This window comes from Betta splendens, chromosome 17 (genome assembly GCF_900634795.4).
Source record: "Betta splendens chromosome 17, fBetSpl5.4, whole genome shotgun sequence".
NCBI classification, from domain to species: domain Eukaryota; kingdom Metazoa; phylum Chordata; class Actinopteri; order Anabantiformes; family Osphronemidae; genus Betta; species Betta splendens.
In genome coordinates this window covers 16,431,359-16,448,418 of record NC_040897.2, presented here as the reverse complement: position 1 = coordinate 16,448,418, position 17,060 = coordinate 16,431,359, and the positions used below count along the sequence as shown (strand labels likewise).

The 17,060-nt window shown below is 50.2% G+C and overlaps 1 protein-coding gene and 1 long non-coding RNA gene across 3 annotated transcripts; both read right to left on the bottom strand.

Annotated features, from left to right (window-relative positions):
• Positions 1–4,951: 4,951 nt before the first annotated feature.
• On the bottom strand, positions 4,952–8,033 carry LOC129603330 (uncharacterized). 2 transcript variants are annotated; one of them, XR_008693095.1, is made up of 3 exons: positions 7,298–8,033; positions 6,214–6,420; positions 4,952–6,130 (listed from the first exon to the last, which is right to left on the bottom strand). It is a non-coding gene; the product is annotated as an uncharacterized LOC129603330 (long non-coding RNA). The 2 variants fall into 2 exon arrangements; XR_008693094.1 differs by lacking the exon at positions 7,298–8,033 and having other exon boundaries at positions 6,214–7,291.
• A 1,332-nt stretch (positions 8,034–9,365) lies between these two features.
• Positions 9,366–12,825, bottom strand: ptmab (prothymosin alpha b). The gene is made up of 5 exons (XM_029132572.2): positions 12,666–12,825; positions 10,523–10,588; positions 10,325–10,415; positions 10,168–10,241; positions 9,366–10,078 (listed from the first exon to the last, which is right to left on the bottom strand). Exons 1-5 carry the CDS (start codon positions 12,708–12,710, stop codon positions 10,040–10,042), a joined length of 315 nt encoding a protein of 104 aa, XP_028988405.1. The 5' UTR covers positions 12,711–12,825; the 3' UTR covers positions 9,366–10,039.
• Between the last annotated feature and the right edge of the window lie 4,235 nt (positions 12,826–17,060).

Sequence of the window (17,060 nt, the reverse complement as noted above, 5' to 3'; positions counted from 1 at the left end):
CACATCACACATTTGAAAACCGTCTAAATGCGTGAGAGGTCTGACCTCACAGAGGTCTGTGTTTCCTGTGATGAGATGAGCTGCTGGAGTTCTGGGAGAGGACGGTCGTCAGTCCTGCCCTGCAGAGACGTGGATGAATGATGACATCATTTCAGTCTGTTGAGGAGTTGATGAACCGATTGGGATCTGCACATTCAACCACGTGCTTTCGCTTCAACGCTTGCTCCACAGCTCGAAGGGAAAGTGCTGTTAAGATGATTTCAGCTCCGTCGGGTGCCGTCATACTCGGCCTCGGCTGTCGCTCCCTCGGTGGTGACGCCACCGGAGTCGTGGCAGGAGAAGCATGTGTTCAGACTCTCAGCAGAGCTTCACCTCATTCCACGCAGCACGTGGCTCTTTTTCACCCAGTGCTTCTCTTGGACCTCCTCATTCTGTCCTTCTGAAGGTCATGGGCTCCAGCGACACACGCAGCGGTAGCATAGGTTTCACCTTTGTCATCATGAGAACAATGAGAAGTGCTCTTTGAGTTTGCCCGCTTTCTCTCTCTGAACTCTCCACTTTTGGCTAAACCATCTTTGATCTTCTTCTGCACATTCTCTACCATTTCCTCCAACTGCTGCTTTTCGGTCACATATGTCGTTGGTGTCAGGCTTTGGTTTCCTTTTTCAGAGTAGAACCAAACAGCTGATCAAACTCTCATCATCTGTGTCATGTTCTGCAGATGATCTGTTGGGTGCGAACCGTGGTCCGACCGCTGTAGGACACAACCCGGAGGACTGACCGCCTCTAGATCAGGAGGATGTTTGTCGTCGTCATGACAACCATGACTCGCTCCTTCACACGAGAGCGCTGAATCAAACAAAGTCGGGGGGTTCCTTGTTCATCATGTCCAAGTTGCTGTGAACGTCCTGGATTCTGATCTCTAGTCAAACACAAAGGTTGTGCTCCGTGCAGGCGGTGACTGCTGATCCCTCATGAAACACATCTGGATGCTTCACATTATCTTCTCCCAGATGATTCATCCGGACCTTGCTGGAAGCCTTGTTTTCAGTGTTAGGAAGTCCTGCTGTCATTCAGGTATTTGGCAGATCCACCAACTTCAACACGTCCAGACAAGAAAGTCGCAGAGAGTGATGCTGATTTGTCTTCAACTGTTTCAAAGTCATCACAGTTCTGTGGTCTTTGTTGCACATATTTGTTCAGGTCCTCGTGGTGATTCCTGTAACAGAAGCACCCAGAGCATAGAAGGTGATCTCACAGCAGACAGTTTATGTGGGCATTTATTTCACGAATAACACAAGTCCAGTATATTTTCTATAAACCTGGTCTACAGGGAGGGGGTGGGAGCCTCAGCGATTCAGTCCCTGCAGACAGAACCTGGACATGGACCATCTCCCCGGAGGCCTGGTAGAGCCTCAGCTGAGGAAGCAGAAGGTTGTCGGTTCAATCCCAGTTTGATCCCAACCTTGTTTTCAGCTACTTCCAGTTTTATTTTGGTACCATTTCCTGTTCAGCCTCATGCTCTGTGTTCTATTCTATCATTAGTCTTTGGAGTTTAAGCTCCAGTAATTGTTGCGTGACCTCCAGCCAGCGTTCTGTCTCGGTGCCGGTGCCGTGTCTGTGGATGGCGTTCTGAACCCGAGCTCGTCTCCAGCCTTGTGCCTCCGTGCCCGTCAGCCTGTGTTGGGTCTGACCCCACACTAGCCGCAGGGGGCCATGAGTGCCCACTGCCCCCCGGAAGCAGCGCACGGCTTTGTATTGTGTTGTCTGGTATCGTCACCCGACTCCATGAGAGTGAATGGACTCTTATCATCATCATCGTCATCAGTGGCCAGAACAACTGCAGCCCAAACGTCTCAGGGTGAACCCTCTGTTGGAAGGAAGCTTTACCCAGAAACTGAGGGAGGTCAGAGATACTAAGTGTGACTGGACTACGTTCTCTGCGTCCTATCAAGCCTGGCAGAGGGGAATCAGTCTGTTGACCGTTGGGATGGAATGGATGAGGACTCTGATCACCAACATGCCTCCATGGGGAAGAAGAGTCAGGGGAAGTTGAGTCACGTTGAAGCTGGGTCCCTGGTCTGGACAATCACACTCCTCAGCCAAGTTTAGAGTTTTATTTGATAGTCAGACCTCAAATTTCACCCGCTTCGGATGTTATCAGCCATAACGAATGGGCTGATCAGAACTTATCAGCGCATTCGTACGGGCCAGTAGGTGCCTGCTCTGCCTCCTCGCTAACAGCTAACAGCTAGCTAAGTTGCTACGTTCAGCAGCTTTAGAGGTTACTGTGGTTAGGGTTAGGGCTGGATAACGGGTGGGGGGTTCAGGTTACAGTTAGCTAACACAATACAGCTAGCTACTTGCTAAGTTATGCTCGCTAATGAATACGATCCTAAACTTCGATCCTCCCGTCTGAACAACAACCGCTCAACAGCGCCCCTACTGACTCTGCTGGTTAAATCACCCGAGCCGTGATCTACCTTACGGATCAATGACGACGACCTACTGCACCTATTCACCGCTGCCAGCAGGTAGATGGGCCCCCACCGGCTCATACGTATGGGCTGATAACCACTGATAATGACCATTGAATGGCGTGATAACGTCAGAAGCCAATGTTCTCTCCTGGCTGCGGACGCTGGACTAGGTCTACACCCGTAACGGGGCTGTGTTTGGATTCTGGTTCAGGGCCCAGGACGTCGCTCAGTGGGATGGGTTGCAGCCGCGTGTGAGGAAGCTGGGCTGAGACTCAACGCCTGCGAGTCCAAGAACATGGTTCTCAACTGGTAAAAGGTCTCTCCAGGTTGGTTGTTCACGAGTGAGGGAAGATGTAACATGAGATCCACCCTAAGCTGCAATAGACATAGACTGAGCTCCTCTGTTTCCTTCTACCTCTTCTGTCCAAAAACCTCCCATTATTGTTCTATGTTCAACTAACCTTGTCTCTTTCTCTCCAGTAGTTGTGCTTCTCCCCCGTTCTCTCTCTCTCTCCTCCACTACTCTGTCCTCACCTACAGGTATCATAGGACTCTAAGTTTATTGTCTGTAATGGGCAGCTGTGGATCCAACCATCCTGCCTGTGCTCTGTTGTTGCTTGTTGTTGTCGCTGTGCTTTTCTCTCTCTCTATCCTCTCACCCCAACCGGTCGAGGCAGATGGCCGCCCACATCCAGCCTGGTTCTGCTGGAGGTTTCTTCCTCGTTAGAGAGGGAGTTTTTCCTCTCCACTGTTGCTGTCACATTAAATGCTTGCTGTATGTGGGATTTGTTGGGTTTAGTTGTGTGAGGTCTTAAACCTTACCTTGTAAAGTGCCTTGGGATAACTTTGTTGTGCTTTGGCGCTATGAATAAAATAAATTAAATTGAAAAACGATGGATGCGTGTTTCAGTAGCAGTGATGGAGTCTCGAAGGAGCTGAGCCAAAAGTTGAAGCTCTCTATTCCCTGTTCGATCTACGTTTCCTGACACTAAGCAGCATGGCTCCCTGGGAGGAGGAGGCTCTGAGAAAGACCCAGAACACGCAGCCCCTCAGCCCCCAGAACAGCTGGAGGAAACTACCCTGGAACAACGTCATTATGTCCATACAACGTCTCCAGACTGGACTGAGCCCACGGCCCAGTGGAAGAGGAGCAAACACAGTTACCAACAAAACACGTGTCCATCATCATCACTGGTGAGTGCAGTTACTATTGATGGACGGCTACTAGACAAGTGGAGCTGACTCTGATGGAGCAGCGGTGGTCGTGGTGGTGAAAGCTGAGGACACTGTGCAGGTAAACAGACACTGGTGATCACAATGTGAGCAATGTGTCAGTCTGCAGGAGAACATTGACCAGAGCTGGAGCACTGTGATCACCATCTATGTGACGGTTAACGTCCTGCAGAAGAAAGATATCAGCAACACATACGGAGACGTCTGAAACAATAAAGCAGGAAAAACATTTAATATTTCTGTAAACACAAGCAGAACAGGACTCGGTCGAGCTGAAAGCATATAATATAAGAATAAGATACATATAAGAAGTGAAACATCAGCAGTGAACTCAGAATGAAGATGTGGAGCCCTGTGCTTTTTATTCTGAGGAACCAAGACTTGGTGACACACAGATCTGCAGTTAAAAACACATGGATATCGCTGTATTTGTGCTATTGTTTTTAGTGTTTTCTTAGTATAGTTGGTGTATACACACTAAATAGATTGATCTTTATATGTATACTGTCAGAACACACGGAGGAGGACCCAAATGCACAGCACGCAGACGTAGTGAGGAGGGAATCAGGGTTTATTTTCACAATCAGAGTCAATCGGTCCAGGTCATACACGGAGAAGCACGGTCCTTAAGTACAGTCAAGGAGCAGGCAGTATCAGGTCCAATAGGCAGGCAAAGGTTTGGTTCACAGGGAAGCACAGCGACGGTACAGATGAGGACTAGGCAAAACTCACGGGTCAAATGGTCAAGCAGGGTTCGTTTCCAAGCGAAGGTGCAGGCAGGGATCAGACAGGACTCAGTGGTCAGGATAATTAGGATCAAATACATGAGACAAGACGGGAACGCTGGATCAAAGTGCTATGAGTTGACAATCTGGCAGCTAGAGTGTGTGTGAGGTGAGGACTAAATACCGGTGCTGATTAACTGATTACTGACAGGTGTGCTAAATGAACCGGGGAGTAAATAACTGAACCGAGACAGGAAGTACTACAAAGTAAAAACAGGAAGTGGCATGGAACGTGACATATACAGTATATGTATTCTGATATTTAAATCTGTACAGTAGTAGTAATTTGAAATCTCTTCTCTCTTTGTACCAGTGTGTGAATTTGCATTTCTGTTTTACTGTTGTACTCCTTGAACTATGTTTGAATGACTGAAGGTGTCTCTGTATCTGACCCACCTGCTTCTTCCCTGTGTTTTCTCATCTAACTTTGAGCAGCAAAAACCATCAGCGCAATTCAAAAAGGCTTCTTTAGTCTTTAATGTGATGCTGATGCAGCCTGAAGACTCAGACTTGAAATCACAACCCTGGTCAGCAGACACCTGAGCCCTTTACTGGACAGGAAACAGCTCCATTCAGTAGCTTTCCACTGGTCGCACTGGTCAAGCACCACTATGTGACCTCTGAGAGCAGCGTTAGCAGGAGTGGAGACACTGCAGCAGAGTGTTTGCTGAGTGTGGAAATATAGAGATCAGTCATGTATTATTATTGAGCTGCACAGATGAGAGTAAGACTTAAATACTGGAAGCAATGACAGGAGCTTGTCCTGTGCATTAGTGACTATTATCTCCAACCAGTCAGACAAACTAAAGCTAAACTCTTTATTTAGACCTTTGCTGCAGTCAGAGCAGGAACCAGTGTAATCCTTCAGTGGTGGGACGAGTATTCCCATCGTTTCCTCAAGCTGAAGTTTAAAAGCAGAGTAATATTAGCCAGTATTTGTTAAATCAATGGTTTCCTGCTCCTCTCCATCCCTCACGCGTCAAACTGGGTCAGGTAACCTGGAGACGAGCAGTATCCAGGTGAGAGACACCGGCCCACAGCTGGTTCTGCAGCAGGTTGTGCTTCTAGGTGTGAGACATGACGCGTGCTGATGTCAGATAATCTTTATCTGGACCACTCACCTCAAGTACCTCATGTCGTACAGCGCGAGCTCATCTTCATACTCGTACTTCTACATCATATAAGTCGTGTGTACTGAAGGATGGCGCCCTCTAGTGGAGTCGTAGCACAACTAAATACATGCTCACATGCACCAGGCAGACACGTCTGACCCCAGATCAGTGAGTCCAGCTTTTAATTCCAGAGCTTTCATTCATGTCCTGCTTTTAAGGTCAGACTTTTTCTTCATGTCCTCGAGGTGCACAAACCACACCAGCAGAACACACCACCAACCCCATCACCTCAAGACCTCAGCCCAGGTTCTTCCTCCCTGAGTGGACACCAGCCCAGAGAGACTGGGGTTGAACGGCTCGTGTTGTTGATGTTGTTGTCGGTCTTTCCTGTGAACAATTAAAGACCTGACTCGTCCTCACCTCCGAGGACTGAGCAGCTCACCCGTCTGCTCTGTGCTGCTGCTGCCGCCATGGTTACGGCTCCGCTGCGCCCTCTGGTGGCTCAGTCAACACGCTGCGTCTAATAGGAGGAAGAACGAACCTGGTCACAGGAACCTCTCACGTCTCAGACCTTGTGTAAGTGATCATTTGACAGAGACTAACTGGGACATGACGCTTCCTGTTCCTGTGTTTCTGAGGTGTTCTGTGGATTCTGATGCAACTGGTGCTTCCTGTGAGGGGCTGTTCACGCAGCAGCTGATGAGCCCCTGGTTCCCCGGTTCCCTCCATGAGGGTCTGTGGGGACGGGAGGCTGCAGGTGGAGCTCCTCCATCTGCATCACAGATGAGCAGGTCTTTCCATTCATTCATTCTGAGCAGAGAGACAAACACACAACCCCGTTTTTTGTCCTGTCCAGCTGCTCAACAAGCAGCATGTGTTAAGCTGAGTGTCGTATTGTGACGGACAGTGTTTTTTTTAGAGGAGTATATAAATAATTTATGTCCTCCCGGTTTATGGATGGTTAATGGTTTGTGTTTGTTTTATGTCCTTCCTAAATATTTGTGACGTCGTAGAGTTAATGGACTGTGTGTGTGTGTGTGTGCGTGTGTGCGTGCGTGCGTGCGTGAGTGCATGTGTGGAGAACAACCAGCTGCTTAAACCAGAAAAAATAATGAAGCAAATGTAGATAAAAAAACACAGGACACCTGCCCTTCCAGGAGGCAGGTGTTGGACACACACAGAGCCCCCCACAGAGCTGCAGCAGCCACAGAGACAGCACCCGAGGTCAGAGTGGGCCACCGTGGGTCAACGCTGTCCGCCCCCTGAGAACCAGGGGCACACACTCCCCCCGGTGGGAGGGTCGGCCTGAACGAGTGGAGCCCGAGGACCCACGGTCCGTAGGGAGCCCACCAGGAGATGCCCCCGCGCCCAGTGGGGCCTCAGTCCACCACCCCACACGAGCGGAGCGGGCCGACCACACGCAGACATCATTATAATAATTGCATACAGAAACATTAATGCATCTTCTGAAACAGGCTGACATCACCAAAAAACATGCACAATGTTCTGTGATCACCAAAATAAGCTTTTTATAGAGATATAGACATAATTTAACGATGTAGTTACTACACCGGGTATCATTTACAGCGTGTTTCTGAATCGTTCATTGCAAAAAAGTGGCATTTCTGTTAAAAATAAGGAAATTTCTAAGTGACTCCAAACGTTTGAACGGTATGTTGAGCGTCACCTTTGAGCCGAGGATTGAAGTTGCATGCAGGTCACAGCGTGGACACTAGGGGGCAGCAAAGCCCTGGGACGCAGCGGTGCTCCTAGAAGCACGTTGTGGGGAAGAAGCTTCCAGGGGTTTAAGTCAGTGTGAAGTGAATATTTAATAATTAGCAAATGTTACCGTGGTTACGCCTGAGCCACAGTCGGGGCTGGTATCACTAATAGTACTACATTGGTAGTATTACTACTAGATTAGATACTATATTGATCCTCTGGGGGAAATTGTGTTATCTGTATTGTTATTTTGTCAATGTGGTAAAATTTTTATCATTTATTTAAAATAAAGTCGATTTTAAAGTTAAAAGAAAGTGTTGAGGACTTATCTGGATATTCTGGTTCTGAAACTCTGAAAGGCTCCATCGTGACCCGTTCCTCAGTGTCTATTTTCAGGAGTTGATGCCTCCGTCCATAGTTCTGATGTGATGCTGGTACTGGTTCTGGTTAATTTGATATTTCCTTATTGGCTTCGCTGCTGTAGTTTCATCTGTATTTGTCCTGGAACCTCCCAGCAGCTTTCGACCTGTGGACAGTTAAAGGCGTCGCCTCGTTGGCTGGAAGCACATCGATCAACATGTGGACGAACTCACTGGGACCTGGTCATTCTACTGGTTTTGGCTGAACCGTTATTGGTGGTAGAAGAAGGAACCACCAGCGTTTCTGTCTCGGGTCCAGACACAAACGGTGTCAGTAACAGATCACGCCTCTACCTGTTTATCCTGTTCAGGTGTGAGGGGGCGGAGCCTCGAGCACCATTAACTGTTTTCATGCTAGCAGGCTGAGACAAAGGACACAAAGCCAGAAAGAACAACAGTAGTTACACATAATAGTTTCCTGCAGGAATCTCACCTGTTCAGTTTCATTCAGCAACAGAAGTAACTGCTTCAAAAAACCTGATTTCTTATCTGATCCACAGGAAAAGCTGCAGTTTTCCTACATTATCTGTCAGGTAAATTGATAACAACAGATAAATGAGGTAGACAAGCATCCGCTTTACTGGAAGTTAAAGTACATTTAGTACGTAGCCCTTGTGTGTAATAATGAAGTAAAACATCTGAGTAATGAGGAGAAACAGTTGAAGTGAGATGCTGCTCTCTGATTGGCCGACAGCTGGAGCTCAGGTAAAGGAGCAAAGCAGTAGCTCTGTGGTTCAAACTTCATACACACGCTCTGATTGGTCGAACTGCGTGACGAGAGCCAATCAGCAGCCGAAGAGTGTCGACACCTGCAATCTGCTGCTCCAGATCTGGACCGAGGACGAGGAGCAGCTTGTACCTTGGATCTGCTTTCTGTGTTACTAACAGCTGCGGGTTCCAGATTCAAAGACGTCACTTTAATGTGTTTGGATGAAGTGAATGACTTCACCCCCCACCTGTCGTCCCTTAGGTCAGTGTTTATTGAGTATCCAGATGTTGCCTCGGACACAAACCTCGCCACCTCCTGCACTAATGAACAGTCCCTGAGCTTGGCTCCTGCTCTGGGATGCACCGTGTGAGTGCTGCTGCTCCAGACCTCCTGCTGAGATAAGACGGATTTGAGCTTAACTGATCTGATGAGGTCTTAAAGCTGCAGCAACCTAAACTCCATCACGTTCGCGTTACTGGGCCAGAGCTGCTGCAGGCTGCTGGTTCTAGTGGGTCCATTCTGGGTTCATACCACAAGAGGAACGCTCCTGTGGAGGTTGCCATGGCAACCGCATTACGTTCACTAACACAATGTACAAATATTAGACAAATCTAAATATTTGAGGGAAGTATAAGACTCAGGCTCCTCTTGAAAAGCTCTATCCAGCCTGAACCTTTAGCCTAAAATTGTCTGAACACTTCCTGAATTTGCAGCAAATTATTTAGCGCACAATTATTGTTGAAAGTGTAACTGCTAAGTTGTAATACTTCATATGTGAAGTTGTTATAATTACCAAGACGTAGGTCATAATACAAATGCAAAGTATCAGGTTGTAATAACTTTATGGACAACTTTACCCTGTTGTCACTCAGTCGCTGCCACATGAAGGAAACAGAGAAGCAAAGTACAACTCACAAAATAAAAGTCCGGTTTATTGTCAAACAACAAACTTCGCACATACACCAAAACAGGCCGTCATAAAACAAAAAGTCGCTGACAAAACAAAATAAAGGAAAAGAAAAGAGGCTCTTTTCTTTGGCCTTACCCTCCCATACAAACAAACTAGTTATGGTACAGCTAAAGTACATACATTAAATTTACTGGAATGCTCTGAGTTCAACGGCTTAAGAGGTTGTCGTTCATGGTTTTTACTTTTTTTTTACACATTTTTCTAATATTTGTTGAAATATTGTAACATGGTCAACCAAGTAAAATCTTTCATTATAGAAGCACCGATTTGGTCTGACGAGATCGCTGCCGAGGGACAAACGGATCCCCTCCTAACAATATGTACAAAAATATAAAATGTAAATAAAAATACAAACAAATTCTCCTTTTCGTGTTGTTGAAGAGAAGCCGGATTTCTGCGTCAGTGTGGTGCTGGGTTCCTCTAGAAAATTTGTTTAGCAGATTTGAGGGGAGGCCGTGGGGTCTGTTGAACTCTACTTGCTAATGACCATGTTGCATTTTTTATTATTATTTTTCCTTTAGTCCTCCAGCCTCTCCACCTGTGACGTAGAAAAACAGTCAGAGGTGAAGAACCAGGAAGCGGTTCAGCAGGATGGCGCGGGGAAGCGCATCAATCGTCGGTTTTCTGCTTCTTGGGTGAGACGTCGTCCTGAAAGAAGAGAAGAAGACGTCGTTAGCGAGGGACGAGCCGGCGCGTGGCAGGTCGCTCCGTCTCTGGGGACCCGGCGACAGTCTCACCTCGTCATAGTCAGCTGCCCGTTTCCCGCCGCCTTCAAGCTCATCTTCATCTTCCTCTTCATCCTCCTCTTCACCTGCAGAGCCAAGGACAAGCATGATGATGAGTGAGGGAGCTTTGTGAAACCGATGGGGCATTAAACCACAGCCTTCTACCTACCATCTCCATCATCTTCCTCCTCCTCTTCGTCCACTTCTTCTTCCTCTTCGTCATCTTCATCTACGTCGGGGTCACCGTTCTCCTCGTTCTCCTGATGACAACAAAGCTCACTTTAGAAGCTGTGTGGACCCAACTACAGCACTAGAGGCACCAGGCTTCCTCCAGGAGGAACCCGGAGGCTGTGGAGGCGGGGGTTACCTTTCCGTTGGTGGCAGCATCTTTGCCGTTCTCCTTGTCCTCCACCTGCTTCTTCTCTTTCAGGTCCTGACAGGGACAAAAACAGACACATTAGAAACAGGAACTCTGATGAGAACCAGAAGCTGTGGCTGAGTGTAATCTCCCCCAGGCTGCTGCTACCTGTCCTAGTTACAGACCGTCTCCTTCCTATTTAAACACCATGTTGGTCTCTGCAGATCCTCCCCCTCTCCATCCCCTCTAATGTGTTGTAATCTGATACTTTGATGTGGCCCCCCGGGGCATTCTGGGTATTGTAGTCATCTACAGGCTGCTGTCAGCGCCATATGTCACGAGACACGCCCGGGATAGGCACTGCAATACCCAGGATGCACCGCTCCATTTAAAATCACACAGGAGGGCGCAGGAGCACAGCGAGAGAGGGAGAGAGGAAGGAGGGGGGAGGGGGAGGAGGCGGAGGCGAGAGCGACGCATGCTGCTGCCGCTGGCTGCTTGTTGTAGCGGAGGACAGGACAATAGAAGACGACACATGGCGGACGAGAAAAACGACACGAAAGGCGAAGAGGAGGCGGCGCGGAGCGAAAACACGCGGTCACGCACACGCACACGCTCGGGGTCCGCGTCTCCTCGCTCTGACCGGAAAAGCGCCGAGCGGCTCGTTACCAACGCTCGGCTTCCTCGTTTTGTCCACACCGTCCAGTGCGCCATGCCCACGGACGCGCACGTCCAGCAGTGACTCTATTGACTGCTCAATGGACATAAACGTATTGGTTAAAGGCCATGAAGCTGGTTCGGAGCGTCGGCGGCCGCGGGCAGAGACAAATGAGCCGAGCTCCGCTCGCTCGCTGCGCGTAAAAAGGCGCTTGTGCGTAAAAATGCTCCACAGCTATAAATAGAGGCTGAACGGGCACCTCGGATTATCAACGTGAACACGGGCCCAACTTTGCCTCCACCGTCCATATGCGCATCGCTTATGATCACTCATATTTATTCAGCCCGCTGCTCCGCGCGGCCGCTCCATCGTCTCCAGACTGGCTGCGTTCAGCGCCCACCGCTGCCGCGGAGCCGCGACTCCCCCGCGGGTCCGTTAAAGTTTTACCCGGACCGATCCAAAGTCCAGCGCACAGAAATGGACGTTAAAAGGCACAAAGTGTGTCAGGCGGAAGGCGAAAATTGGAGCGGTGAGAGCAAAAGAGGGGAAAACCAGCACCGTCACATCACACCTCCACAAACACGCACACGCGCGCACGCACGCACGCACGCACACTTAGAGAAGTGGGTGCTTTCAAAAAAGAAAGAAAAGTTTCCCCTGAGACCGAGCGCGCCCTAAGAACGCGCTCCAACGGCGCTGATCAGAAAGCGGAAGCCGCGAGCGCCTCGCTCTCCGGTGAACGGAGGCTGCGCGGCAGCAGCCGAACCTCCTGTCGGTAAACAAACCGGGTCGGACGGAGCGGGCACGCGGGCCACGGAGCCTGTTAAAAGCCGCACGCAGCCGCTAAAAAGCCTCCAAAGTTGACATTGGAGTGAATTACGCAGCGCTGCTGCCTCCGTCCTCATTCAAACGGAGCAACTTCACGCGCAACCAGCTGGAGACGGCACAAATCCCATTAAGTCGCTGCTCGGCTCTTGTGCCTCCAATAATACAACCAATAAGTAGCAATGAAGAAATAACACAATGCCGCGGTTCTGGTTCTCTCGATCATTTTCCTTCGAATTAGTTCACATCAATCAGCTGCTACACGGGCAGAAAACGGCGCGTCAACCGCCGGAGCCACGGAGAACGGGCTGAAAAAAGGCTGTGGACTGTGTCTTGAGTGAGTGGTGCTGAAAGGTGAGTCGGTCCGGACTCTACAGGAAGAACCGAGCCGCTTGTATAAACAAAGAAGCCGCGCGGACGGTTCGTCTCCGGACAATGAGCCGCGGAGCTGGAAGAACAGTTCGGTCCATGATGCGGAGCGGAGCCGCGTTTCATCCCATCACTTCAGTGCTAACACGGACCTTCCTTGTCTCCGGTCCGGTTTGTCCTCGAGTCGAACCTGACCCAATCAGCGCGTCCTGAACGACTACAAACGGTTTTCAAAATGTAGGTTACAGCCTGGAGGAGCCGGAGCGCGCAGGGGCTACGGAGAGGTGCGAGGCGGCTTACCTTGGCAGAGATGTCCGAGACGGAGTCAACATCTGCGTCTGCCATTGTTTGAGTGAGAAAATAAAGGACGGCTGAACTGAAAGGCGGAATAAAGTAAATCCTTCAGCGGCTCCGCAGATCAGAGACTGTTAGATTGTGCCAGTGGCCAGCGCTGCTCACGGCCGAGCATTTAATATAGGCTGGGGGGCGGGAGTTCCAGCAGCTCACTCTGAGCTGATTGGCTGGAGTCGCCACTGAGGCGTTCCCTGTACGCGTTGAAGTGGAACAATGGACAGAATTTCTAACCCGAGGCCACGCCCCCCGGTTTTGCCGCTGCATCTGTCCTTTCTTTACTAAAACAATGATCAGAGCCGGTAAAACACAACCAAACAGGTTTGATGTTCCCCATCAGCGCTTGTTAGACACAGGGAAGCCGAGGTTTACGGGCTTACATCGAATTACGCACCGAACAGACCGAGCAGTCAGCGCTCGGGTTGACGTAGTGTCACAATTTGATTGATTGATGTTCCTTTGGTCGAGTCAAGAGGCGACTACGGAGCGTTTCTCCCGCCCACAGACGCGTCGAGGGAACGGATTCGAAGTCTTTGGGGGGAAAGGGCGAAATGTGGAGGATTATATCGTTTCATAGCGTTACTGTCGCCTCCTCTGCCGCTTTCGGAACACTTTCAACCGTTAGCGGCGCAGAGAATGGAAATGTGGAGCACCGCCGCCATGTCTGCCCTAGCCCTTGGTCGTCCGCTGCTCGCCCCGCCCCCCGGCGTCCATCTTTGAAACTCCCTCTCTCATCTTTATGTGCGCACTTGACACTCGGAGCTTTTTTTACATAACAGCTCATAAATTTGTGCGTCAAGGTCGACGTATAATTAAACACACAATCCCCGTCGAACAAAACAGACACACGAGGGTTTGGTGTAGCTGTGAGGTGCGTTCAGGCTCGTGGAGGGAGCGAGTGGCCTCATTTCCTTCGTCTCCATTGTTGGACCCCACAGAGAAAAGCCCCGTGGAGGAGGCGGGAGCAGTGCGACACAACAGACATGCGATGACAAGTGCAAATAGGTGGAATGTGCTCATTCTTATGAAACAAGGGCAAACAGACAGTTCTGTCTTACCAGGGTTTGAACTCATGGCTTTTACAAGTTGAACATGAGAAGGACAAAGCGGCAGCTGAGGAAAAACGCAGCCGCCATTGCTCGCTCAGGATGGGGGATGGGCGCAGAGTGTGGTCCGGTAGCTCGCAGCCCACATTCACATTCTACTCTGATGACGCACGCGGCCGCAATGCTCAGTTGTGATTGGTCGACTAAGTAGAATAAACGCGACTTTGGCGCACGGCGAGCACTGATTGGTTGCATAGAACGTCCATCAATTTAAACCGGGCTCCGGCGGCGCTCTGCAAGCCGCGGGTCTGGAGCATGGATCCGGACTGATTCTCCAGAGCATCAGTGTAGAGTTTCACCTCAGCCTCCTCAGAGATGCTGTGAGAAGAAGGCGCCGCTCTCCGCCATGATCTGCGGAGCCGCAGTCTCCAGGTCTCACTCAGCTGCATTCGAAGGTTTCAGAGCATTGTCCAACAAGCAGCTGATTAACTGTGTCATAAATAAACTGAACCGGCAACAGGAAACAAATCATAGCTTTCATTGAGTCGTGTTCAGGTTTAAAGTAGAGCTCAGATTTCTGGGTCTGAAGCTGTGAGTGGATGGAGGTGAACACGGGAGACACTGGATCCTCCCAGCTGAGGGTTAAACATATGATAGTTACCTGTGAGCATCAGTTGAAACAAGTCCGTGTCTGTTGTCAGCAGCAGGAACCAGTGAGCCAAAGAACCAGGTCAGGGACCAGCTGATCTGGATTGTCACACCACACCTGGCAGGTTGGATGGGACTGATGTTTAAATAGACGTCTAACAAGCAAATAAGATAAGACCATAATAAAATAATAGCAGTAAACAAAAGTCTGTGGCTGATCTCGTCTGTTTGAAATCATGGAGGCTCCAGGTTCCTGCAGTGGAAAAGTGCACAAACAGTGTCTGAGTCCGGCCTGGTCCAGTTCTGGGTACGAAAAAATCATTAACTTTATATGGGCCAGTGCCTGGACTGTGAGAAGACTCGGACTATGAGGGGACGCAAACTGTGAGGTGCCGAAACCACAAGGAGCCCCAGACCATGAGGGAACCGGACCACAAGGGGACCCTGGTCGTGAGGGGACCCAAACCTTGAGGAACCCTGGACCGTGAGAAGCCCCAGACCATGTGGGGACCCTGGTCGTGAGGAGTCCTAGACCGTAAGGAGCCCCAGACCATGTGGGGACCCTGGTCGTGAGGAGTCCTAGACCGTAAGGAGCCCCAGACCATGTGGGGACCCTGGTCGTGAGGAGTCCTAGACCGTAAGGAGCCCCAGACCATGTGGGGACCCTGGTCGTGAGGAGTCCTAGACCGTAAGGAGCCCCAGACCATGTGGGGACCCTGGTCGTGAGGAGTCCTAGACCGTAAGGAGCCCCAGACCATGTGGGGACCCTGGTCGTGAGGAGTCCTAGACCGTAAGGAGCCCCAGACCATGTGAGGACCTTGGTCGTGAGGAGTCCTAGACCGTAAGGAGACCCAGACCATGTGGGGACCCTGGTCGTGAGGAGTCCTAGACCGTAAGGAGCCCCAGACCATGTGGGGACCCTGGTCGTGAGGAGTCCTAGACCGTAAGGAGCCCCAGACCATGTGGGGACCCTGGTCGTGAGGAGTCCTAGACCGTAAGGAGCCCCAGACCATGTGGGGACCCTGTTTGTGAGGAGTCCTAGACCGTAAGGAGCCCCAGACCATGTGGGGACCCTGGTAGTGAGGAGTCCTAGACCGTAAGGAGCCCCAGACCATGTGGGGACCCTGGTCGTGAGGAGTCCTAGACCGTGAGAAGCCCCAGACCATGTGGGGACCCTGGTCGTGAGGAGTACTACATTATGAGGGGACCCGGACCGTGAGGAGCCCGACACCTTGCCAGAACCCGGACCGTGAGGAACCCTGGACTGTGAAGGGGCCCGGACCGCGTGGGCCCTAACTGTCAACTGGTTATAGATCATTTGAAGACTTGAGTACAATATAAATCAGACACAAGCTGATTTGGGCCCAGAGTTCATTTATGACACTGAAGCGGCTGGTTCTGTGATGGAGCAGTATGTGAATAAAGTTAGATATGCTCACTGTGTGTATACTACTACTATTAGTACTACTACACTTTTACTGTGTTGTATCACTGTAATACAGTTTAATATTTATGTGAAACATTTAAATGCCCCAACAAATTAAAGTAGATCAGACTTTTTTCACTTTGTTAAATGTGAGTTCTTTCATCTAAATTGATGTGGATACTTTTTAAACACAGTTATAGACTGTTTTCATGTTTGTTTCATCGTCTGACCGTTATTGCTTTTATTTCAGAACCAGGTTTGAATAGTTCAAACACGTGAACCAAGACAGGTTCAGAGTTCATGCAGCCTGTGGGGACAAACCCAGTCTACGCGACCCAGAACCAGCACCAAACAGGTAGTGCTCGCTGCCGCTCAGCTCCTCCTCTGACTGACTCCTCGTCCTCCACTCCTCCCTCTCACCTCCTCACACGGTGACTGTGGAGCAGCAGTGACGGCCGTGCATGGGGTCCGAGCAGAGAGGACGGAGCAGAGCTGCAGCAGGAACCGGCCCGCGTCCGTCCCGCAGCAGACTGGGTCTGAGGACGTTTAACCGACCACTCACAGCTTCAAGCAGGTTCATGTCAAACTACATAAGTGAGTCATTTCACACGTTCAGGATTTGAACATGTGTCAGAAAAACAGGGAGCCTGAAAAGTCTCCCTCCAGGTTTCCACCGACCACGACTTCACAGCTTGAACACATGAAACGCTATTAGTAACAATAAGACGTCGGCCTTCTGGGCCTTCCTGCCTGTGGCCACGCCCACCTGTGACATCACAGCAGCTGCAGCCAGGTGAGCCGCTAACCAGGAACCAGACTCCCTCCATGAACGAGCTCCTCTCCACTGACTCGGTGAGAGAGGACGTCGCTGATCCTGCCTGATCCAGAGTCAGTGTCCTCTGACGCTGCTCCGACACGAGGCTCATGGAAGAGGCTGCAGTAACAGTCAGACTTTGAGTTCTCAGGCGTCTCCACGTTTTGAATCTTTGGCCTGAGGCTCAACATTTACTGCAGGAATGCTGAGGAAAACAAGCTGAGACAGCTATTCCTCCTCTGACTGACTACTCCTCATCGCCTCCTCTGACTGACACCTCCTCTACTCCCCCTTGACTAATTCATTCTCTTCCCCTCCTCCTCCTCTGACTGACTCCTCCTCCACTCCTTTGATAGATTTCTCCTTCTCCTCCTCCCCTCCTCCTCCTCTGACTGACACTTCCTCTACTC

Bases quoted from the DNA above. Each gene is read 5' to 3' on its own strand.
- ptmab (XM_029132572.2), bottom strand. From the start codon at position 12,710: ATGGCAGACGCAGATGTTGACTCCGTCTCGGACATCTCTGCCAAG. The intron at 10,589-12,665 runs GTAAGCCGCCTC...TGTCCCTGTCAG, and splicing joins TCTCGGACATCTCTGCCAAG to GACCTGAAAGAGAAGAAGCA. The intron at 10,079-10,167 runs GTGAGACTGTCG...CTCTTCTTTCAG, and splicing joins GGGCAGCTGACTATGACGAG to GACGACGTCTCACCCAAGAA.